This window comes from Pinus tabuliformis, chromosome J, assembly GCF_031772625.1.
Source record: "Pinus tabuliformis cultivar Carrire ecotype Pingquan chromosome J, CPIR1, whole genome shotgun sequence".
NCBI classification, from domain to species: Eukaryota; Viridiplantae; Streptophyta; class Pinopsida; order Pinales; family Pinaceae; genus Pinus; species Pinus tabuliformis.
The window spans coordinates 175,463,721-175,489,153 of NC_142295.1; the positions used below are offsets into that span (position 1 = coordinate 175,463,721).

Genomic DNA, 25,433 nt, shown 5'->3' on the forward strand with positions numbered 1-25,433 from the left:
GGGATAGAGCCCAATATATACGTTGACTTTGAACAGTAAAGTGTCAATTTTGAGTATTCGTCGGCAGTATCCTATTGGTCCACGGAAGGTCCGGGCTCTAATAATGATTCCAATTGAATGTGAACGGTATTCACCGACCTTATCCCTGCAATCAAAATAATGTCTCTGTATACGATGAAAAAAAAATTTATCTCCGCGTTTTAGTGTCCTAAATAATGAAAACATGATTTCCATCAAAGTTACAAGGGTTCGGATCCAGCAATTTTTTATGGATCCAATTATTTTTCGATGGTGCTCAATCTACTTCCTTATAAAAAAAAACAAATTAATGGAAAGCAACAATATTCATAGCTATAGCGATCACATCAAAACAACAAAAGTGCAGTATGGGCGGTGTCCTCAGAAACATATCTTATATTATCCTCTACTTTATCATTATCATCAATAATAAAAAAATTGAAAACAAATTAATGGAAAGCAACAATATTCATAGCTATAGCGATCACATCAAAACAACAAAAGTGCAGTATGGGCGGTGTCCTCAGAAACATATCTTATATTATCCTCTACTTTATCATTATCATCAATAATAAAAAATTGAGCTATGGAACTTTCAAGAGTAGGCGAGGCTGGTATTGCTGGGGACATGAGGATAGATTGAACAATGAAGTCAGGTGTGATGGTAGTAGGGAACACTGGGGCGTGAAGGATGAAGGGGAACGACGACTGGTGTTCCACACTACTAACCGGATGAAATCAATATTCGAATACAAATTTTATCGGGTCTAGTAATGGTGGTTCTTGATTTCGGTGGGATGGAGTACAACCACACGGGTGGGCAAATCGGTTCCAAACAACTGCTTAAAGAATGAGTTTTAGCCCTCAGAGCAGAGCTCCCATAAAAAACGAGCGTTACAAAGATGACTATGATGGTAAGCACTGCACCGGAACTGAGAATTCGCCGAATTTGAGAAAAATAACATAGAATTAGTTCAATCAGAGGATCTAGGTAGGCTCTTAGAATTGGGCTATTTAAATTTCGGGAAAACTTTGTGTAGACTTTCTAGGGGGAGCAGGAAAGGCTAATCTTGGCTCAATCTGTAGATCTTGAAGAAAACTCTTGGGTAGCTATGGATGGGAGTAATTCTATGTTGGGGAGGTCCAAACCTAACGAGAATTATCATATTTACAAGCTCCTCGAGCCTCCGCAATCCGAAAGTATTTCTGATCATTGCGAGAGAATGGAAGCGTTTAATGAAGAGGATATATGGGGTGGTGTTGATGATGCCGAGACCAAGCAGATTGGCTTACAGGAGGAGGGTTGTATTATAGTTACAGGATGCCGATCTAAGGGGATTAAGGAGGGGAATAGTAGTTCTGGCACTAATTCATCGAAAATTTCTAGGAAGGGTTCATGCCATGAGGAGAAAAATAAGGGGAGAACAACGTATCAGTCTTCTGCTCCTGTGAATATCCCTGACTGGTCTCAGATAGCATGGAAGGAGAAGAGGACAAGTCTTGGAATAGTTGATAAACATAACAGTGATGATGATGAAGCTGGTAGTGATTTTGAGAGGATCCCGCCTCATCAAGTCATTGCCAAGCAGCTTGCCCAGAGAGAAACAACTTCCTCGGTGTGTGAAGGTGTTGGGAGGACTCTCAAAGGCAGATATCTCAGCCAGGTACGAAATGCAGTTTGGAGGAGGACTGGTTTTATTGAATGAAATTCATTATCAAAGAAACTTTTCTATGTATTCCAATTTCCTAAATATCCCTTGAATTACATATTCATGGGTGTTAGCCTTATGGATCAGTCTATAATTGAAATCATAAGGGTTTCATTGTACGCCATGCTTTTTGATCTTTTGGTTCTTAATATCTGAAAATCGAAGTGTGATAACAATATTTATAACATAGGTTGTAGAAACAATAGCCAACTTTGTACATATTAACTGCTTTCTTTTATCCTATTATCTTGCAATTAATTTCCAGAAAGGTCTGAATGGATTTTAAAACAAAATTTCTGAGTAGATCTTAAAACAAACACACGAAAAGAATATTGATCTTAAAACAAACACACGAAAAGAATATTCTAGATCAGAGATGATGAAAGGCTGATGTATTCAGTACGTGAAATACACAAAGTAGTAGTTGAAAACCACTGATGGGGCTATGCTCGAACGATATACCAGAGTGAGCATGTCAGAGCTAGTTCTCGACCCTTTTTGTCTAGCTTTGTCGTGAAAATTGCTATAGGGACATGTCTCCCGAGATTGATGACTACTATACCTGTTAAATATATATAAATTTATATTATTTATTGCATGAGGATAAAATAATATTTAATGGAGATTTATTATGTATAAAGAGTAGTGTAAGAGCTTCAATTTTGTCCATAAAATAATTAAAATTTTGGGCCATTTTGATAAAAAATGGTTGAAATGTTTTGGAAATCCAACTTATAGCTGTCAATGTTTAAGAGTTTGGGTGGCTGTGGGGTTGTTGAAGGTTAATCAAAAAAGTGATTCAAACATTCAATTGTCAATTTTTTTAAACTTTTCTAAAGACATTTTTTTCAAAAATGATATTCAATGAAGACTGGTTATATATAAATTGTCTATTGGATGAGAATAAAATGATTTTTAACAGAGACTTACTATATCTAAAGAGTAGTCTAATGAAGCCACAATTTCACCTGTAAAATCATGGATATTCTTGTAAAATTTTGCTAAAATCCCGCTGAATTTTTGGAAATCCAACTTATAGCTGTAAAGCTTTTGGATTTTGGGTGCCTGAAGTGTTGTTGATGGTGCTCAATCCATTTCCACCATCAAAAAATCTATTCAAATAGTCCAGCAGTGATTTTTTTTGAAAATTTTATAGGTGCATTCAGATGGTCCCTCACAAATTGTTGCATTGTCTATTGGATGAGAAAACAATGATATTAATTGAAGACTTACTACATATAAATTGTGTATTACATGAGAAAAAAATAATATTCAATGGAGACTTTCTATATATAAAGAGTAGCCTAAAAGACCACAATTTGGCCTGGAAAATAATGGAAATTCTAGCAAGATTTTGACAAAATCCAATTTTTTCTTTTTTTTGAAATCTAGCTTACAATGATCAAGCTTCATGATTTTGAGTGTCCCAAGGGTTTTTAATGGTTCTGAATCTATTTCCACAGTAAACAAAATCATTCAAACACTCTATCAGTCAAATTTATTGAAAATTTTCTAGAAATTTGCCCTATGAGTGAAATTGTAACCACTTTAAACAACTCCATATATATAATGTTTGTGCTTAATATTTACTGCCATTACAATGTTTGTGCGAACAGGATGCAATAGAATGTGTGAATATTCAAGTGGTCATAAGAAGGCTAGTGTCAGTAATTGGTGAGGTTTGCATTGATAAGAAGTTTCCATACCATCAGTCAAATTTCTTGAAATTTTTCTAACTGCCACGAAATTTGCCCTATGAGTGAAATTGTAGCCACGGTAAACAAGTCCATATATATAATGTTTGTGCGAACTGGATGCCATAGAATGTGTGAATATTCAAGTGGTCGGATTCTTGCAAATAAGAACGCTAGTGTCAGTAATTGATGAGGTTTCCATTGATAAGCAGTTTCCATATCCATCTGTAACCTCCAAGTAAAATTATCTGTCACATTTCTATTGTCCAGTACGTCGTTGTTCCTATTCTCTAGCAGTTACCTGCGTTCATGCTGTAACACGTACCTCCACTCCTCGGCCATTTCAGTTTCCAACCATGAAAAGATAATTTGAGTTTGGAAGTATGAACCTCCATGAGAGAAGTAAAATGAAGTTTCAAATATGAAGCGAGCAGGAACAGGTTTCTGCCATCGGAACTGAGGGCGCTCTTCGTCGAAAAGTTAGTCCTTGCCTTCCATATTTTTTATTCTACTATTTTGTTTGGAGATACTTACCATGTTTATCGCTGTCATATGAAACAGTATATAGAAGTAAACGTACATAAAATGTCAAATAACATTATAAAAAACAACAATATGATTAGACAAATGAACTATAGCGAGTGCAATCTCCTCTTCATCCATGGATGATTCGAAACTATAGTCGATTAATCTATAATATTTGTTATGAGACGAAATCATATCAAATCAGGCGTTGTATTGGTATCCTTATAAACCAAGCCAAAGAAGAAAATCGTTTCGAAAAAAATGTTCTTTTAAATTGTGATAAATAAATTCTAAAAGTGTCAACTATTGAAAATTTCACATTACCTCTTTTATAATGTAAGGTATAAATTTTATGGTTGAATGAGTGAATTACATCTTATACAACTAAGTTATGATTATTCAGGCCATGGTCTATCACTTAGTAACCAAAATAATGGCTAAGAGAAATATTTTTGTCCATAAATTAATATAACATAGGTAATATTAGTGATGTTTTTTAAACATAAAGACAAGAGACCATTGAAAATAGAGAAATGCACCATGAAGAGATACGAAGATCTAAAACTATAAACATGAGAGCAATCACGTAGTGGTTGAAACGTCTATGGGAGTGGTTGGATTGCCAAGACAGCCAAGTCATTTTCCTTTAGTAAGTAGTGCTTCAATTTTAGTAGGCATAATGACCATTATCATGGTGCTCCTCCTTTTCTTTATGACCCATCTCATGACATAATACCTCTTTAGCTCCATTCCATTCCAAGAGGAGCTTACCCATAAGAGTTTTCATATGCCAGTAGATCTCTACTAAGTATATGGATAACATTTTCTTCCCCTGGTTATATTTCCAATTAGGTAGCCAATGAGTTACATATTCATGTATTCCAAAATCATAATGGCCCTCCCTTTCAACCATAGCTTCCAAAGAGGCTTGGCAATTTTCCAACTCTATACGGTTTTGTGTTGTGCCATGATATCTTTGACCAATTCCTTCAACTCTCTGATAAGCTTGAAAATTCCCTTCTCCTTGTGAGGAAGACTCACATCAACACCTTGCCCACTAGCATGGATATTGACATGGAAGGAAAAAGGAGATGATGATTATAGGGAAGGTCAACAAAAAGCTTAGGGTGTTTGCAAAGAAAAACAAGTAGTGAGAACCTATGTCGTAACCTTCGAGTAGATATGACTTAAGGGGACCAAAAGGAATAGGGTAAGACATAAAAAGGTACCTAGTTAGAATACACCATTCTGATGAACAAGATGATTTCTTGACTAATAACAACAATTTAACAACTCTAATATAACGATTCTCTCTCCCTCTCTCTCTCTCTCTCTCCATATATATGTTTATGTGTGTTTGCGTGTGTAGACACAAACACACACACACATGGAATTGTAGCTTAATCCAATTAAAAATGTTGATCATCCAATAACTTGATGACAAAGTTGAAAATCGATTTTGTGAGTGAACCAGTTAATCAATCTAATCCAATTAGAACCAAACTGCATAAATTATTGCGAAAAAAATATATCAACACAATGTAGTTAGCATGTACCCAAATACCATAGACAAGACCATGTGTTACCAAATCATACAACTCATAAAATAAGAATGGTAAACCTATTAATGATAATATGAAATTTACTCTATAACCATGTCTATTTTACCCTAACTACCCTAACATTGCCCCTTGACTTGGGGAGAATAGCTTAGTCCAAATATTTATATCCAGGTCCATATAAAAATGTTTCCGTTCACAAGAATATAAAGCAACCAATCATTGTATCAGCCACCTTTCTAGGACACTTTTTCGCATACATGGTTCATCAACCATTTCACATAATTATATTTCAAATCTCACATGAAGCCAGAATACAAGAACCCCTACCACCCTTGTATCTATTTATGTGGTCCATTTCACAACTTGATCATACAAAACTCTTACAACATGTATGTCTGAATAATACGCCTTATAGAAAACTAAGCTCAAGTTACGATACAAATATACCTACTACTCTTGTACCTAATCTAAAGGTTCATTCTATAATTTGATCCTCCATCCTTTCTATCCATGAGAGGATGACATCATGTGCTACCACATTGCAACATGTATACCTAAATAATAGGTCTTACAACAAACTTGTAAAATACAACTTGTTGATGGCTAGGTTTTACAAGTTAAACCAAAAACTCAATGATGTTCATGAAATTTTGTAGCTTTTCATAACATGATGACCCCTTCATTAGGCCTTAGCACGGTTGAACTCATCTATGCTCTCTTATCCGTACAAGTACATGAGCTATCTATTGTTATATTTCTAACAAGTGTCAATCCATAATTTGTATATACTCCTTAACCTCCACCAACCATCTACTATTCTCTTCTCACATTGGAAACCACTCTCACTTTCCAAATCCATGTGATTTATCAATGACACATCTTTCAAATACAATCTTAAACAAATCCATCATAGGAGCCACTTAACAACTTTTTTTATTTCTTAGTTTCCCAGCAACAAAACTTCATTAGGTTCTAAATCTTTGGATCCAAGGTTCATTGACACACCATTGTTCATTGTTCCTCCAATGCATGTTTTGGTATCCTTTCTTCGACCTTGGCCACCATGATCACAATAGTTCCCTCAACATGGGCATTAGTCATCACTACTGTCATTTTCATCCATCTTATTTAGATGACATTTCGTCAACAAACATCTGTGTTTTAGATCTACATGTTCAAGTATCAATTGAGTCTCAATCATCTCCATATCCACAAGCACTCGGTTGTTGACAGTTTAATACAGTTGTGATAAAAGAAGGAATATATAAAAATAATAACAAAAACACATGGGCACCATAAATTTTCCTAGAAATCATTTTGGAAAAACCAACTACTAATAGTAGATCTATTATTCTTTCGCCCAAAGATATTTTATAGTCTAGTTATCATTCCCTTAAATAAGTTACCGTACATGAAAATGTCATGAGTTACAAAAATTTAGAACTTGTAAGCTACCAATGGTAAACCTATTAACAACAGTATCAGATTCACTTTATGACGGAGTCAAATTTAAGACAACTACCCTTACAAAATAAAATTGTAAACTACATTTAATAAAATTTATAATAATGTATAAGAATTTTTCGGAAGAAATCACATTGAAGATTTTGGTGGACGTGTTTCAAACCAATGAGTGTGGTTCATCTTCAGGACAAGATTTAATCCTGCATATTATTTAGTTTTTTTTATGAGCTCAAACAAATCTCTAACATCTCTTTCATATATGAATTATTTTTTTTTATACATGTTTTTCTCTTTAATTAATGTACAATAATAATTATATAATATAATTATGAATTTTTAAAAATGAATTTATAACGATGTAAATTTGCTTCTACCATTTTGGATGGTAGAAACACCTTTTCTAAACAAAGATATACAAAACGCTTCGTTTATTGGGTATTGCTTCACTATACCTGAAATTTAATGTGCCTCGTGGATGTTAATATTTGGCCTGTGTAGACGTGCAAGAACCACGCTGCAAACGATACTGCGGAAAAATAAACTTATCAAACTACATCAAATCAAATATTGCACGTTATTGCTTGAAGCTTTCCCTCTCGATTGAAACATCCCAGAAGCGAAATTGATCATTATTTCCCAAAAATATTGTCATAGATAAAAAAAGCTTTAAAGACAATTCCCCAAACTAATTCCCCAAATATATTGTCATAGATAAAAGGCTTGCAACATGACCTCCCAATGAATTTGTTTGGAACATCGTGCTAATCTGTGAACAGTTCCATGATTTATATCCCTTCCTTGCTTTAGATAGGATTCCTGTCTCCATTGAAATTACTAAGTATTACCTACAAACGGTGCAGCACTAGATAGTGCATTGTTAATTCCTTGCAATTCACTTAAATGAAGGGATCTAATGAGGAGAGGAGAGTTGTATGAGGATAGTAAATTTATTTTAAATTTGAGTGGGTTTATTAAAATGGAAGGTTGAGGAGAGTTGTATGAGGATAGTAAATTTATTTTAAATTTGAGTGGGTTTATTAAAATGGAAGGTTGAAATTTTTTAAGAAAAAATGTATCATTTAATTGTAATTGAAAAAACAAAATATAAAAATCAACTTAATACATTTATAAATATATGGTTAGATAAATTGCTAAATAAAACTTACAAACAATAACACTAATGTCTTTTATTTTACTTATATAAGAAAATATAAATATATTTTAATGAAAATTGTAAAAAACAAAAATTAATTAAAATTTTAAGAATATTGGATATAAGTATATAGCCTCAGCTTACTTCTAGGCCCTCATATATTACTACCATGTTCACACCTGGATAGATAGCATAGACCAGCAACAATGTAAAGGAGATGAAATAGATTGCTCTTGTACTAAAATCTATATTAGGGAAATAAGATACTACTTAAAAAAAAAAAGATGAAAACAACATAGAAAAGAGCAGAGAGTTGATGATAAGTATTTGAATATTTGCTGAACTCTCCTCAAAAACAAAGTATTATGGCTAGAGAATGTCGAGATCAACTAAGGAGAAAAACATTACGAGAGTAGGCCACTTAAGGAAGCTCTTGACCTAATAAAACATTACCAGAATCTTTATAGGAATCGTGGTATTGAAATAAGTGGTAATTGAGTCTTTTTGATTCCGAAAATAGTTCCATATCCTTTTATTCGACTCTCCTACCTTGTGGTTATTTTTAATTTTCTCCATGGTTCTTTTAATTTTTTATTCTCTTTCTTTAATCCTAAAAATAATTCCACATCCTTTTAGATTTGACATTTAAATTTGACTTTCTCACCTTCCCACCTCAAATTATTTTAAATTTGACTCCCACACCCTCACACCCTCACACCTTATAGTTATTTTACGTTTCTCTCTACCATAGCTTTTTTTTTTTTTTTTTTCCCGAAGAAATAGAATATTTTCTCCCTACCATAGCTCTTCTATCTTTCATTCCCTTTTCCTTTTGATATTTTCTTGGTGTGTAATTGTATTATAAATATAGGCCTTCATGTATAATATGCTAAGTAAATGTATTACCATGTTATACTATAGTAGTTGTATAGTATATTCTTATACTGTTTTACCGATTTCTTATTTTATGACATTTTTTAAGTTAAAATAATAATAATAATTATTAATTTATATGTATTACACGTATCATGATCATATTAATATCTATGGTTTAAATGATTTATAACAATTATAATTAATTGCACATTTATAAATATATTATATTAACTCTTAACATCATTATTAAATTATTACTATTCTATTTTTTAGGTTTTCCACCCTTCTTATTGGTTACTTTTTTGTTATCTTTAAGGTTTTTTTATCACCTAACTAGATTTTGTTTATTGGTTTAGTTTTTTCCTTTTTCCTTTGTATATTTATGGGTTCTTTCAACTTTTTTTTTCTTTCAATTATTATCTCAAAATTGATTTTTCTTTCACATTAAAAACATATACAAATTTCAAATAACACTAAATTATTTAAATTATTTTTATACAAATTAAATTTTATGAATATTTTTATATGAATATTCTAGATTTATATCTCAGATCTACCTATTTCAACTTATGTAGAGTAATATTATGTTTTAATAAATAAATAGACAAAATTTATTTTAAGGGAATATTCTTCATCTTATACATCATCACACAAATAATAATGAAAATATGAAAATAAATTTTCAGTTTCAAACCAATAAATAATAGATTAAATTTACATATACCACTTGTGTTACAGATTAAGGCATTAGGCCATTGGAATTGAATTGTTTTGTTTGGTTTGGTTTCCAATAGCTTTTGTTTTGTTTTGTTCCTAGCCTTCTAACCACAATCCATACCATTGAAAACCGTCCACGACTGCTCTTCTAGTTCTCCAAGTGAGGCCATTCATGTTAAGATCAACATTAGCACGAGCCATGTCCAATATTCAACCATGACCTAAAACTGTTATGAGGGTTATCAGGATTTTTTTACTGTTAATTAAATGTTGAGAGACTTTTTTTTAATGTGGTCCTGGTATTGGAACTTGAAACAAATTCTCTCAAAGTCTGACACATATAGTATTGGATAAGATGCACTATCTCCATGAAAAATTATGAGATACCTTACACTTATACCCAATTGTTCCTCTTGTAAGACACTAGCATATATGCATATAGTTAACATCAATATTGTTTTAATTGTTGATTGTGCATAAAGTACTTGCATCTTGATAACCATGTTTCTATTCTTGTTACATGTATTTGAATCCCTGTAAGGATATGGTAAAGTAGTATAGCGTATTGTCGTTGCACTTGTATGCTTTCCAAAAACCTATTTATCTTATGATTTATCTTTCGTTAAAAGATGGATAAGGTCATTTGAAGTTGGATTCCTATCCTTAGGTTCGAACATTGAAGAATTTGTGAATTTTATGAGTCAAATGTGTGATAATAAATATAAAAAAAAATTAAATGTAGGATGCAAATCATGTAGTTTTTGAGTTTATCTCTTTGAAGGAATTCAAAGTCAAGAATGGTGATATTGTTGCTAATGTACTATACTTTATAGGAAGAATGACATACCTATGGAGAAGTGATGCAGAGCATCATTGTAATAGTTGATTAAAAGTGAGATTGTTAGCTTTGAAGTATAATGTTGGAGAATCTAATTCCAACCACCCACTAGGTGTCAAAATCGTCCATCCAAGTCTCCTAGTTCAGTTTCAGTTAGTCTGGTTTAGTTCAATCTCATTGCAATCATTTATTATTAATGTCTCCAATGTATTTTATTTAACTATTTTCAATATTGAGAAGAGAAATCCTCTGCTCCACAATGTTCAAGTTTTGTCATGGTATCAGAGCTAGTTTGCATAAGACTCCCATAAAGCAACAATGTGAATGAAGTGAAAGCAATGGGGAGAAGAGGTGAGTCTACATAATACTCTTTGAGAGAGAAGCAGAAGTTTGAAGAAGCCTCCTGTGAAGCAGCAGAGAGAAATCCAATTCTAAAAATCTAAATTGTGGAAAAGCGAACAAATTAAAAAATAGATAAATCAAGTGACCAACATAGTTGATCACTCTGCTTAAGTGCATTGGTTGACAAAAAGTTATGAGAGTGAAATTTGGCGACCCAATGTATCATCAACGTGTTGAAGGATGCATTGACTGTGCCAAAAAAAATAAAGTCAAATGATCTCACCGTGCAAAAAAGATGAGGGAAGATTGGGATACCCTTGAAATGATATTTGGTGTAAGGGGGGATTAATTTAGTTGAAGATTATAATTATGTTGAATCCCACTATGCTTAGACACAAGTGGATGATGTTTGTGAAGAAAAAGCAGAGAAGGAACACATAGATGCTCGTGAATCCCACTAGGCATAGTTGTAAGTGGATGAAAATTTGGTGATTCCAACAAAAGAGCTTGTTGATCATGATTTGTTCATCACGATTTGGTGAATCGAGCAATACAGTTTGTTGATGACAATTTGATGAATCCAACAATAGAGCTTGCTAATGACAATTTGGTGAACCCAACAACAGACCTTGTTGATGACAATGAAGCTACCGTTGGAGCATCCAATGTTGTGGTCAATCCAATAATTCAATTTGCTGATGTTAAATTTGATGAAGACTTGTTATCTCATTACGTATGGTTGCATATGATGTAACAAAAACATGATATCAAAATGATGTTATTCCATGCGAAAATCCCACTTGAATCTGAAAACCAAATGCAAGACAACCTGTGTGCAAAATTGTAGGGTAGTAAGGAAGTTTGAAGAGACAAATATAGAGACAAAGAAAGAAATAAAAATAGAGTAAAAGCCAAAGGAGGAAGCCCATAATGAGAAAACAAAGACAAAAACAAAGGCAAAGAAGGAAATGAAACAGGAGAAAGCTCTCATTGCAGACAGAAGGAACAAAACCAATATGGTTTTGCAGATGTTTTTACACTTAGCATTGATTTCCAATGTGCAGGTAAACAAGATGATTATGACGAAGGGTTAAATTTTCTTGAAACATTACTTGCAACACCATGTCTTGACAAAGTCTGTTTAGAGTTTGTAGCAATGAACCTTGAAGGCAACTTTGATGATGAAAATATTAATGAAATTTTCAGGTATTAGAGTCTCGAAGAGATGAAATTGTATTATAGATTTATGTTGCAGCGAAAGATGGATGATGAAAAGAACACTACAGAAGATGACATGTGGTAGCACTCCACATGTAAGCCGATTTTTGAAGAATTCCAAGACATGCTTAGACAACCTCGAACAATGGAGAACATGCACTAGCAAATGAAAAGAAAAAGTTTAAGCAATTTAGTGGCTATAGAATGTGGAAGAAAAGAAAAAGAAAAGGAGGTCCAAATGATCTGAATTTTTTTCCCTAGCTGAGACATAGACTAGAATCTTAGTTTAATTTTTTTATGTGGTTGTAATTAAGGGTGAGTGTTGAAGAATCTAATTCCAACCATTTTCTAGGTGTCAAAACCATCCATCCAAATTTCCTAATTCAATTTCAGTTAGTCACGTTTAGTTCAGTCTCACTCGAGTCATTTGTTAATAATGTCTCGAATGTAATCTATTTAACTATTTTCAATATTGAGAAAAACAATTATGTGCTCCACAATTTTCAATTTTTGCCATACAAAAAGGTGGTATTCTCTTTTTAAATAATTAATATATGTTCCTATAATCAATAATATTAAATATATTACATTGTTGTTAAGTTTCTGTTCGTAAAAAAAGTATATGCTGCATAAATTATTATTGGTGTGGTTATATATGTTGCAGTTAATTAAGTTAATTAATTATGTTAAGAAACAAGCAGAATAATCACATAGCAATGGTAGCTTATTGGTATATGTCGTGTATCAATCACATTTAACAATTTTATAATGATGGCAGATTCCATATATCTAACCAATATAGATTAAACTGAAAGTCAAAAGTAAGACAAATAGTTAACTGTACTTGAATTTATTCTACTTCGTGCCTCTCTCATACGCATTACTGGTAAACAAGATTGGAATTCAAAACAAAAATTTTGAATATTTTCACATCTAGAGTGCCCATTCTAACCATTTTAACAAAGAATGTTTAGATTTTGAAGAATTTTTAGTTTCTTCAAATTCCATCCCTGGTCACCTGCACAACAAACATACATTAATCATTGCGGGATTGTTAAGGTCGATATTATTGAATATTCACAACGATGGGATAGGGCCTAATATGTACGTTGACTTTGAACAGTAAAGTGTCAATTTTGAGTATTCGTCGGCAATATTCTATTGGTCCACGGAAGGTCCGGGCGCTAAAAGTGATTCCAATTGAATGTGAACGGTATTCACCGACCTTATGCCTGCAATCAAAACAATGTCTGTGTGTACGATGAAAAAAAAATTCCTGTACACGTTTTAGTCTCCAAAATAATGAAAACATGATTTCCATCAAAGTTACCAGGCTTCCGATGAAGTAATTTTTTAGGGATCTAATTATTTTTTGATGGTGATAAATCTAATTCATTATAAAAAACCAAATTAATGGAAAGCAACAATATTCATAGGTATAGCGATCACATCAAAACAACAAAAGTGCAGTATGGCCGGTGTCCTCGGAAACACATCTTATATTATCCTCTACTTTATCATTGTCATCAATAATAAAAAACTTGAGCTATGGAACTTTCAAGAGTACGGGATGCTGGTATTGCCGGGGGCATGAGGGTAGATTGAACAATGAAGTGAGTTGTGGTGGTAGTAGGGAGCATTGGGGTGTGAAGGGTGGACGGGAACGACGACTGATGTTCCTCACTACTAACCGGATACAATCGATATTCGAATTCCGCTCCTCCAGGAATACAAATTTTATCGGGTTTAGATTGAACAATGTATAGGGTAGATTGAACAATGAAGTGAGTTGTGGTGGTAGTAGGGAGCATTGGGGTGTGAAGGGTGGACGGGAACGACGACTGATGTTCCTCACTACTAACCGGATACAATCGATATTCGAATTCCGCTCCTCCAGGAATACAAATTTTATCGGGTTTAGATTGAACAATGTATTAGAAACTTGAAGACTCATAGAGTGAGTTTGATATTTCATTACTAAACATAATTATCTATAGATACATATGAAGGAAAGTCAATAATGACTTCGGCCGATCTTCGCAGTGTTGAAATGATGTGCTGACGTGTGAACAGTGGGCGGCACCGTTTGTGCAGTCGTGATTAATGTTCTAACATTTTCTCTTAATCACGACGACTTTAAATTTAACTTTCATGCTCGTCTAAACCTTAGCTAGGCTTACAACAAAACATTACATTTTTGCCTTCTTATTAAAGGGTCCATGCTTGTTCCTTTTCCTTTGCTGGTGCAGTTTCATCTTTCCCTTTATTGTCATAAGATAGTGATTGAGTTTCTCTTTTCTTGATTGCAGGGTAACATTCTTTGTATTCAACGCAGCTTTAAGTTCTTGGGACTTATACTTGTCCTTAATGTTTGCAATTTTTTCAAGTTTTGTTGCTTCTTTCTGATTTTCAATATCTACACACTCAAAATCAATGTTAGATTCATTAAAAAAACCATATTGATTTTTGGCATCGTGCTCTTTGTAAAGAGCTTTGCTTCCTTCATTTTTCTTTGCTGACATAGTTGATTGATTCATGTCTTCAACCTCTTTCGTCAATTCTGTTGCTGCAAACATGTTGTACTACATTTGATTTGTGTATGGAGGTAGGCAACTCTTTTCTCCAAACAACAACTCATCAATAAAATGCTCTTCATGCATCATATTGAACCACTCTTCATGGGATACATAATTGTCATCAAATTTGACTTCATAAATCTCTGCATCACAGGGAGTTTCCTTAATATCACATACTACTCTATTGTCAGCTAAAGACATACTTTCAGCCTTAATCCCAACTATGATGCTTTCAATACAATCACCTTTAGCAACAACACCTTCATTAACTTCAGCTTTCTCACTACCCTCTGTACTGTATTTCATTTCAAGAATATCCCCAAATATTTTTGCATCACATATTTCACCAAATTCATACAAAAGACTAGACAAAATATTTTCATCTAAAGCTGATATGATGAGAAGCAATGCCACTGCACCTCTACTTTTATCAGTGGCATTTATGGAAATTCCTTGAACAAATTGCCATAAATTTACTGAACCAAACAATCCCTCCATTTTTATTGCCCAAAGTTTAAATTTTGAGAAAATTTGCAAAAGCAACATTAATCGTTCCAGTGTTGCATCGGTGTCTTCAAAGTCTTCTATTGGATTCAGATCTACTTTTGGTTGAACCATTTCATATTCTTCTACAACTATTGCCATTTCATTCTTTCTCCTCACCTATTTCAATTCTCTCCGACACTGTCTCCTCTTTTGACCATGCTTCTGAATATTCTATGATAATCCTTCATAGGCTAGCTGACAACTCACTGGCAAGTCGATTGCAGTGACTTCTAAAGCTCCATTACCTTCTCCAGGCAGCTCCTCATCACTCCAGCACTTAACACAATCTTCTCACACATAGTCCTTCAACAACAATAGTTGTTCACGGCATCTACAGCTCTCGGTGCCCCTCTACGCTCTTCCTCGGCCCTCCAGGCTCCTCCACGCTACGGTCTTTCAACACTCACATATTTGATCCACACAGACAGCAAATCCACACTTAGCCCACTAGCAATGCAACGTCCTCCAAACGCTTGTCGACGAGCAGCGGATTTTGCAGGCCGCTTCTCCTCACAGCCTTTGCTTGCTGCTTCTCAAGGCGGCTCCTCCTCGCCACTGCTCCTCCACTTACTAAATTTGCGGTGGCTGGTTCAAAACAGTCCTTTAAACACAACTCGGTGCAAACACATCTCAGAAGCTTCACTCAGCAGATTTCTGCTAAATCCTAGCAGCCACACCGTCATACCACATCTTTTTCTCGCACAGTTTCTAGCTGAATTTGGGGTTACCCACATACAAGAAACCGAGTATGAACAACGCCCCTCACGGCTCCAACGCTTAATCAGTTGTTTCTTTGCAGCACACTTGCCCACCGCTCTCGCTGCATCCAACAACAAACCGCTCCATAGGCAGATTCACTAACAGTGGTGCTTCTGCGGCTCTCAGGCTGTCAACGCACAACACCCTCTTCAAACAGTTCTCACGGCTTCATTGTCTACAATTATAACCTGTTGGATATTTTTTAAATGGGAAATACCAAAACCAGACATTCTAACACCACAGAGCCAATGCTCTGTTTCCATTGTTCCAGGACCTTTGTGCACAGGGAAGCTTTTAAAACAAATCTACTCATAATAGAGTATTACACAGCCATAAAAATATTTCTATTGATTAAAATACAAAGCCTGATACAAACTTCATCCTCTTTCACTCAGAGGGATTTTCAAAGAAAACTTACATTCAGCAAAAACTCTGTTTTCACCTGAGAAATTACTGTGCTGAGTTTACTGCAGTAAAACCCCTTTTACATTCACTGGTGTAAAAACCTTCTTTTACATGCTGCTGTAAAAAAAAAACTTACAGAGTTACAAAAACTCGCTCCACCATTATCTTTATGCACTGCTGTGCTAAACCACACATGGTTTTTCCCTACACCAAAAATTACATCATCTGGTTCTATCTTTTTACACACTGCTGTGCGTTATCATTCACATTTTTTAATTTTATGTGCAATTCACTCATATATAAAATGAGCACACACAAGAACGTATATCAAAAACATTAAAGATAGGGCGATGACTTGCCCATACCATTCATTAAATTTGCCCATACTCCCGCTGAAATAAAATTAAAAACTTCACCAGAACTTACCAACCCACAGTAAATTGCATTTACTGTTTTACTGACATTTACTGGCGGTAAAGGAACTTTTACTTCACGTCAAATTTATTTGCTGCTGACCTGTACTTTAACCATTGACTTTATTTGCATCGCATCGCAACTTTTCTCATGTCAAAGACCCCGACTCTATGACATTGCCGATAGCGATGTGCCGATGCGATATCGGTGATCGCTCATCGGCGATGTTTTACATTGCTGCCACTGCCTGCCTCCGATGCTCCAACCTGCCGATATGCCGATTTGCCGATATGCGATATCGGCGATCGCTCGTCGGAAGCACAAAAGCTTCTTTATGATTCCTTCACTTCGACTTTGCCGATGCGATATCGGCAATCGCTTATCGCAAACACAAAGGCTCCTTTATAATTCCTTCACTTCATTTTGCCGATGCGATATCGGCGATCGCAGTTGAAATTATATTTTCAACACTCCCCTTTAATTTCAACTGTCGGGCATTCAATCATACCCAAACACTTCCTCACATAGAGGGATTCACCAACTGTTGTTACAAGAATATCTTCCTCACATAGAGGGGTTCACCAATCTTCCTCGAATAGAGGGATTCACCAACTGCTTCTGCTGCAGTTCATAAACAAACAAAGTTGTCTTCCTCTTAATAGAGGGATTCACCTGAAACTGTGCTTAAGAGCACCTTCCTCATGTCAGAGGGATCTACCAAACTATGCTAGAGAGCATCTTCCTCTGAACAGAGGGATTCACCAATGTAACTGTGCTTAAGAGCACCTTCCTCATTACAGAGGGATTCACTAATGACAATGTGCTTAAAAGCACCTTCCTCTTCAATAGAGGGTTTCACCAAATGACTGCTTCAAATGCAGTTCCAAAACAAACAACCATTGCACTGCTGTGTGTGCAAACTCATTACAATGTTCTTTTATGCTGCTGTATATTCTCTGCTGCGCTGTTATGCCATCTTCTTTACTGTGTCTACCTCACACTGCTGTGTCTAGACTTGTTGTTGTGTTGCTGCACTTCTCTTACATTTCTTTGCAAACTCTGCATTGTTGTGCATTCTTCAAAGACAAAATACTCTGTCTTTTCTGGAACAATTACACTGTCCCAATTTACGAATTTACACAGCTGTGTGTAAACATTTTTTACACTCACTGCTTTCATTTTTTCAACAAAACTTTATGCTGCTGCATTTTCTTATTTGCATTGCTGTGTGCTTCTCCTTCTTGCCATCATGCTGTTGTCCATTACATCTCATTCCTTCAACAAAACTTTAATGTTGCTGCATCTTTCTTTTATATTCACTGCTGTCCATACCCATAACCATAGACTGTCATCCCTGGGTTTTTATTTGCTGCTGCGTTGCCTCTGCAATTTGCACAGTTGCTGCCTTTTGTTTCAACATACTGCTGTGTGCCCGTACTCTTGGCACTTCATTCTCCACAAAAAATAACACAGGCTGCTACCTTTTCTTATGCACCCTTGCTTCACACAATCTTAGTCTTCAATTTTTTTTTTTACACAATGCACTACTGTGCAATTCCTTTGGCTTTCTGCTGCCACACACATTCTTATACATCCAGTGTGCATTAAAAATCTGCTGTCCCTGTTTTTCTTTACGCATTTCTTTGCATGCTGCATTGCATATGAAGAAAAACATTACAATTTTTTTTACTGCTGTGTGAGAAATTTCATTGCATTCTCAGCCACTGGGCATTTACGCTCTGCTGCGTTTTGCCTTCTCATTTTCTTCTCACTGCTTTGCATTTTCATCCCCACTACAAAACATTTCATCTGTTGTGCATTAAACTCAATCTGCTGTGAGTGTATTCTCTCATACTACATAAAAGGAAACTACCTTCCATTGCTATGCATTTCAATGCATGTGCACCACAAAAAAAATTTCAAACTGCTGTTCATTCTAATCCATGTGCTCCATAAACAAATTTCAAACTGCTGTTTTATGTTCTGTCTTCCCACTGCTGTGAGGGTCTCCATGCTTTGCATTTTTCTCTTATCTCGCTGCTGCTCTTTATATTTCAGCGCTGCCTTCTTTTCTTCTTTATGCATTTCTGTGCATATTGCATAAAAACAAAGCAAAAACATTGCTGATTTCATCACTGCTGCATATTACCTTCTAGAGGAATTAACAAAAATTTCATTTGCAACTGCTGCGCTGCAATACATCCTCCATAAACAAATGACTGTTAATACAGTTCAGCAAACAAAAATTACAAGCTCCCCTTTAATGTATACTTGTCTTCTTTTGGCAAGTTTTCTCAAAACAAACTTAGATCAGCTGCGTTGCTTAAGGGGCTTTCACACTGTATTTCTTTTCTTCTCCATACTTGTGTAACCTTCTTCTTTTGCATGGGTCTAGCTTGCATAGGAGCCCATGTTAAGTTACATTCACGTGCCATATGCCCAATGTTATGACACTTGAAACATTCAACATTCTTCATGAATAAAGATTCATGATTTCTTCTTGTGAAATTATTTCTTGAAGATTGTCGGAGACCACAACATCTATCTCCATGAAATGCTCTACAATCTTTTGCCATATGACCAAAGTTTGAACATGAATAACAATAACCATAAAATGAACTTTGGTACCTGGGAGATGGAGGTTTCCTTGATGCACTTCTGAAGCCTTGCTGCCTTGAGATCCTTTGTTGATGACCATTGCCTCTTGCCTCTTTGCCATCAGCTACATTTCCTCTTGAAGCTGGTTTTCTGCTTGGAGCATGATTCCTTCTATTGCAGCCTTCATTTTTCTCCTTGCCTTTGCTGGAACTAGGAGCATCACCATCTCTTTCTGGCTTCTTCACATCTCCTTTGCTTAAAGCATCCTCATCCTTGTTTGAGGATTCAGCTACATATCCAAGTCCTGATTTATCAGATGGAGATCTATGATAGCTGAGCATGTCATCCAGAGCTTGAGAGCTCTTCATGATCTTGTTCATCCCTTCAACCTTCTTCCTGAGGAGGACAATCTCTTCTCCTAACTTTTCACATTCATTACTTTTCTTTGCTAGTTGTCCCTCAGTTTCTTCCTTGCTACGAGTAGCTTCAGCTGCTACTACTTTGAAGGAGATAATCTCTGTCTTCATTTTGGAGATTTCTTCATCTTTTGCTTGACTGCTCTTCATTTTCTTTTCAGCTCCTTGTGCCTGCTTCTTGGCTTCTTGTAGTTCGGACTTAAGGGAGGAGACCTCTACCTTGTACTGTCCAATCTCTTCTACAAGCTTATTCACTCTCTTGTGCCTTTGTTCAAGTTGACTTGTCAAGGCATCTGCCTGCTTCTTTGCTTCATTCAGCTGATTTGTCATGGATATGACTTCTTCATGATGTTTCCTCTTGCATTCTTCAAGTTCCTTCTTGAGCTTGGTAACCTCTTCATCCCTTTCTTTTACTTGAAGTTTAATGAGGTCAAGCTTTTCATTCTCAGCTTCTATGATGAGTTCTTCTTGACTCATTGTCATGGTCAGTGCTCCCTTTGCATGAAGGTCATGCAGTCTGTCCCATATATCTTTTGCTGATGTATATTTTCCTAGATTCCTCTTCACAGAGTCAGGGAGTCCATCCAAGATTAGTTTTACTGCTTGTGCATCATACTCCATGGATTCTTTATCCATCTTGCTGTCATCAATCACTGACTCCCAGACTTCAATCCCCTCAGACATTAGGAAAGCCCTCATCATTATTTCCCATACATCAAAGTTTCCATCAAGCTTTGGGGTTTCAAATAAAATGTATTCTAATGGATTGCCTTCTAGTTTAGTAGAGGGGGGAGACACATTTTTAGCAGGCTTGGAGGCTTTCTTCTTTGACCTTGCCATTCTTATCTGGGCTTCAAATACTTGACTGTGTTTTTTAAATCACTGACTGTTCCTTCAATAATAACTCAAAAAACTTGAGAAATACCTGAATCCCTTTGGCTGAAACTTCACACTGCTGGAGAAGCTTTCTGTGCTGCAACCACACCTTCCTTCAGCTTCTTTGAGTCTTCAAAGAGCATGAACCTGCTCTGTCACCATCAAAGAGCCTGGACTAGCTCTGATACCACTGTTGGATATTTTTTAAATGGGAAATACCAAAACCAGACATTCTAACACCACAGAGCCAATGCTCTGTTTCCACTGTTCCAGGACCTTTGTGCACAGGGAAGCTTTTAAAACAAATCTACTCATAATAGAGTATTACACAGCCATAAAAATATTTCTATTGATTAAAATACAAAGCTTGATACAAACTTCATCCTCTTTCACTCAGAGGGATTTTCAAAGAAAACTTACATTCAGCAAAAACTCTGTTTTCACCTGAGAAATTACTGTGCTGAGTTTACTGCAGTAAAACCCCTTTTACATTCACTGGTGTAAAAACCTTCTTTTACATGCTGCTGTAAAAACAAAACTTACAGAGTTACAAAAACTCGCTCCACCATTATCTTTATGCACTGCTGTGCAAAACCACACATGGTTTTTCCCTACACCAAAAATTACATCATCTGGTTCTATCTTTTTACACACTGCTGTGCGTTATCATTCACATTTTTTAATTTCATGTGCAATTCACTCATATACAAAATGAGCACACACAAGAAACATATATCAAAAACATTAAAGATAGGGCGATGACTTGCCCATACCATTCTTTAAATTTGCCCATACTCCCGCTGAAATAAAATTAAAAACTTCACCAAAACTTACCAACCCACAGTAAATTGCATTTACTGTTTTACTGACATTTACTGGCGGTAAAGGAACTTTTACTTCACGTCAAATTTATTTGCTGCAGACTTGTACTTTAACCATTGACTTTATTTGCATCGCATCGCAACTTTACTCATGTCAAAGACGCCGACCCTATGACATTGCCGATAGCGATGTGCCGATGCGATATCGGCGATCGCTCATCGGCGATGTTTTACATTGCTGCCACTGCCTGCCTCCGATGCTCCAACCTGCCGATATGCCGATTTGCCGATATGCGATATCGGCGATCGCTCGTCGGAAGCACAAAAGCTTCTTTATGATTCCTTCACTTCGACTTTGCCGATGCGATATCGGCAATCGCTTATCGCAAACACAAAGGCTCCTTTATAATTCCTTCACTTCATTTTGCCGATGCGATATCGGCGATCGCAGTTGAAATTATATTTTCAACATAACCAGACTACAGGCAGTTTTACTGTTTTCACTCATCACGACTGCAACCTCTACACCAAGGAGCCCTCCAGCCTTTAATCCACCGAGCTTAGTGGAATCTGATACCATGACCGAAAACAAGCATCTTCTACACAACAAGCAGCTTCACGTTCAGTCAACAGAGAACACACTTTACTCTCACAGAACACAACTTTCATGCACAACAGAAGCCACACGGCTTCGCCTCACCTCACAGCTCACTTGATGAAGAATCATAGAATGAGCTTGATATTTCATTACTAAACATAATTATTTATAGATGCATATGAAGGAGGTCCCTCCGCCGATCTCCGCTGTCTTGAAATGATGCGCTGACGTGTGAACAGTGGGCGGCGCCGTTTGTGCAGTCATGATTAATGTTCTAACACAATGAAATCAGTTGTGGTGCAGTCATGATTAATGTTCTAACACAATGAAATCAGTTGTGGTGGTAGTAGGGAACATAGGGGCGTACAGGATGGAGGGGAACGACGACTGATGTTCCACACTACTAACCGGATGAAATCAATATTCGAATGCAAATTTTATCAGGTCTAATGGTGGTTCTTGATTTCAGTGGGATCGAGTACAACCAGACGGGTGGGCAAATCGGTTCCAAACAACTGCTTAACGAATAAGTTTTGCCCTCAGCGCAGAGCTCCCATAAAAATCGAGTCTTACAAAGAGGACTATGATGGTAAGCACTGCACCGGAACTGAGAATTAGCCGAATTTGAGAAAAATAACCTAGAATTAGTTCAATCAGAGGATCTAGGTAGGCTCTTAGAGTTGGGCTATTTAAATTTCGGGAAAACTTTGTGTAGAATTTCTAGGTGGAGCAGGAAAGCCTAAAATTGGCTCAATCTGTGTAGCTTGATAGAGAATTTTATGAGTAGGATCTTGAAGAAATCTCTTGGGTAGCTATGGATCGGAGTAATTCTATGTTGGGGAGGTCGAAACCGAACGAGAATTATCATACTTACAAGCTCCTCGGGCCGCCGCAATCCGAGAGTATTTCTGATCATTGGGAGAGAATGGAAGCGTTTAATGAAGAGGATATATGGGGTGGTGTTGATGATGCCGAGACCAAGCAGATTGGCTCACAGGAGAAGGGTTGTATTATAGTTACAGGATGCCGATCTAAGGGGATTAAGGAGGAGAATAGTAGTTGTGGCACTAATTCAGCGAAGATTCCTAGGAAGGGTTCATGTGACGACGAGAAAAATAAGGGGAGAACAACGTATCAGTCTTCTGCTCCTGTGAATATCCCTGACTGGTCTCACATAGCATGGAAGGAAAAGAAAAATGAGAATTACAAGAGTACAAGAATTACAATAGTTGATAAACATAACAGTGATGATGATGAAGATGGTAGTGATTTTGAGAGGATCCCACCTCATGAAGTCATTGCCAAGCAGCTTTCACAGAGACAAACCACTTCCTTGGTGTATGAAGGTGTTGGCAGGACTCTCAAAGGCAGAGATCTCAGTCAGGTACGAAATGCATTTTGGAGGAGGACTGGTTTTATTGAATGAAATTCATTCTCAAAGAAACATTTCTATGTATTCCAATGTCCTAAATATCCCTTGAATTACATACTCATGGGTGTTAGCCTTATGGATGAGTGTTTAATTGAAATCATATGTGTTTCATTGTACGCCATGCTTTGCGATCGTTTACTTCTTAATGTCTGAAAATCGAAGTGTGATAATCATATTGATAACATAAGTTGTAGAGACAATGGCCAACCTTGTACATATTAACTGCTTTCTTTTATCCTATGATCTTGCAGTTAACTTCCAGAAAGGTCTGAATGGATATTAAAATAAAATTTCTGAGTAGATCTTAAACCAAGCACAAGAAAATAATAATCTAGATCACAGATGATGAAAGGCTGATGTATTCAGTACGTGAAATACAGAAAGTAGTAGTTGAAAACCGCTGATGGGGCTATGCTCGAACGATATACCAGAGTGAGCATGCCAGAGCTAGTTCTCGACCATCTTTGTCTAGCTTTTTCGTGAAAATTGTCATAGGGACATGTCTCCTGAGATTGATGACTACTATACCCGTCTATTGCAGGAGAATAAAATGACATTCAATGAATACTTTTTATATATAAATTTCGTGAAAATTGCCATAGGGAACATGTCTCCTGAGATTGATGACTACTATACTATAACCGTCTATTGCAGGAGAATAAAATGATATTCAATGAATACTTTTTATATATAAATTTATATTATTTATGGCATGAGGATAAAATAATATTTAATGGAAATTTATTATGTATAAAGAGCAGTGTAAAAGCTTCAATTTTGTCCATAAATAATGAAAATTTTGGGGCTATTTTGATAACAGATGGCTGAAATGTTTTGCAAATCCAATTTATAGCCGTCCATGTTTAAAATTTTGGGTGGCTTTGGGGTCGTTGAAGGTTAATCAAAAAAGTACTTTTTTAATGACCTTCTTTTAAAAATGATATTCAGTGAAGACTTGCTATATATAAATTGTTTATTGGATGAGAATAAAATGATTTTTAATAGAGACTTACTATATTTAAAGAGTAGTTTACTGAGGCCACGATTTCACTTGTAAAATCGTGGAAATTCAGGTAAAATTTTGCTAAAATTTGGCTGAATTTTTGGAAATCCAACTTATAGCTGTAATGCTTTTGGATTTTGGGTGCTCGAAGGGTTTTTTATGGTGCTCAATCCATTTTCCACCATCAAAAAATCTATTCAAAAACTCCAACAGTGAATTTTTTTGAAAATTTTCTAGGTGCATTCGGATGGTCCCTCACAAATTGTGCATTGTCTATTGCATGAGAAAACAATGATATTAATTCAAGACTTACTACATATAAATTGTCTATTACATGAGAATAAAATAATATTCAGCGGAGACTTTCTATATAAAAAGAGTAGTCTAAGAGACCACAATTTGGCCTAGAAAATAATCGAAATTCTACCAAGATTTTGACAAAATTCAAGTTCTTTTTTGAAATCTAACTTACAATGCTCAAGCTTCATGATTTTGAGTGTCCAAAGATTTTTAATGGTACTGAATCTATTTCCACGATAAACAAAATCATTCAAGCACTCTATCAGTCAAATTTCTTGAAAATTTTCTAACTACCTAGAAATTTTCACTGGGAATGAAATTGTAACCACCTTAAACAACTCCATATATAATGTTTGTGCTTAATATTTACTGCCATTACAATGTTTGTGCGAAGTGTGAATATTCAAGTGGTGGTAAGAAGGCTAGTGTCAGTAATTGGCGAGGTTGGCGAGGTTTGCATTGATAAGAAGTTTCCATACCATCAGTCAAATTTCTTGAAAATTTTCTAACTGCCTCGAAATTTGCCCAATGAGTGAAATTGTGGCCACGATAAACAAATCCATATATATAATG

The 25,433-nt window shown here is 35.7% G+C and overlaps 2 protein-coding genes across 2 annotated transcripts; both read left to right on the forward strand.

Annotated features, from left to right (window-relative positions):
* Nucleotides 1-629: 629 nt before the first annotated feature.
* LOC149226233 (uncharacterized) lies at nucleotides 630-1,818 on the forward strand. Its single transcript, XM_089375245.1, has one exon. The coding sequence runs from the start codon at nucleotides 1,131-1,133 to the stop codon at nucleotides 1,722-1,724; it is 594 nt and encodes a 197-aa protein (XP_089231371.1). The 5' UTR covers nucleotides 630-1,130; the 3' UTR covers nucleotides 1,725-1,818.
* A 21,121-nt stretch (nucleotides 1,819-22,939) lies between these two features.
* LOC149226234 (uncharacterized) lies at nucleotides 22,940-23,551 on the forward strand. The gene has a single exon (XM_089380141.1). The coding sequence runs from the start codon at nucleotides 22,940-22,942 to the stop codon at nucleotides 23,549-23,551; it is 612 nt and encodes a 203-aa protein (XP_089236267.1).
* Nucleotides 23,552-25,433: the final 1,882 nt, after the last annotated feature.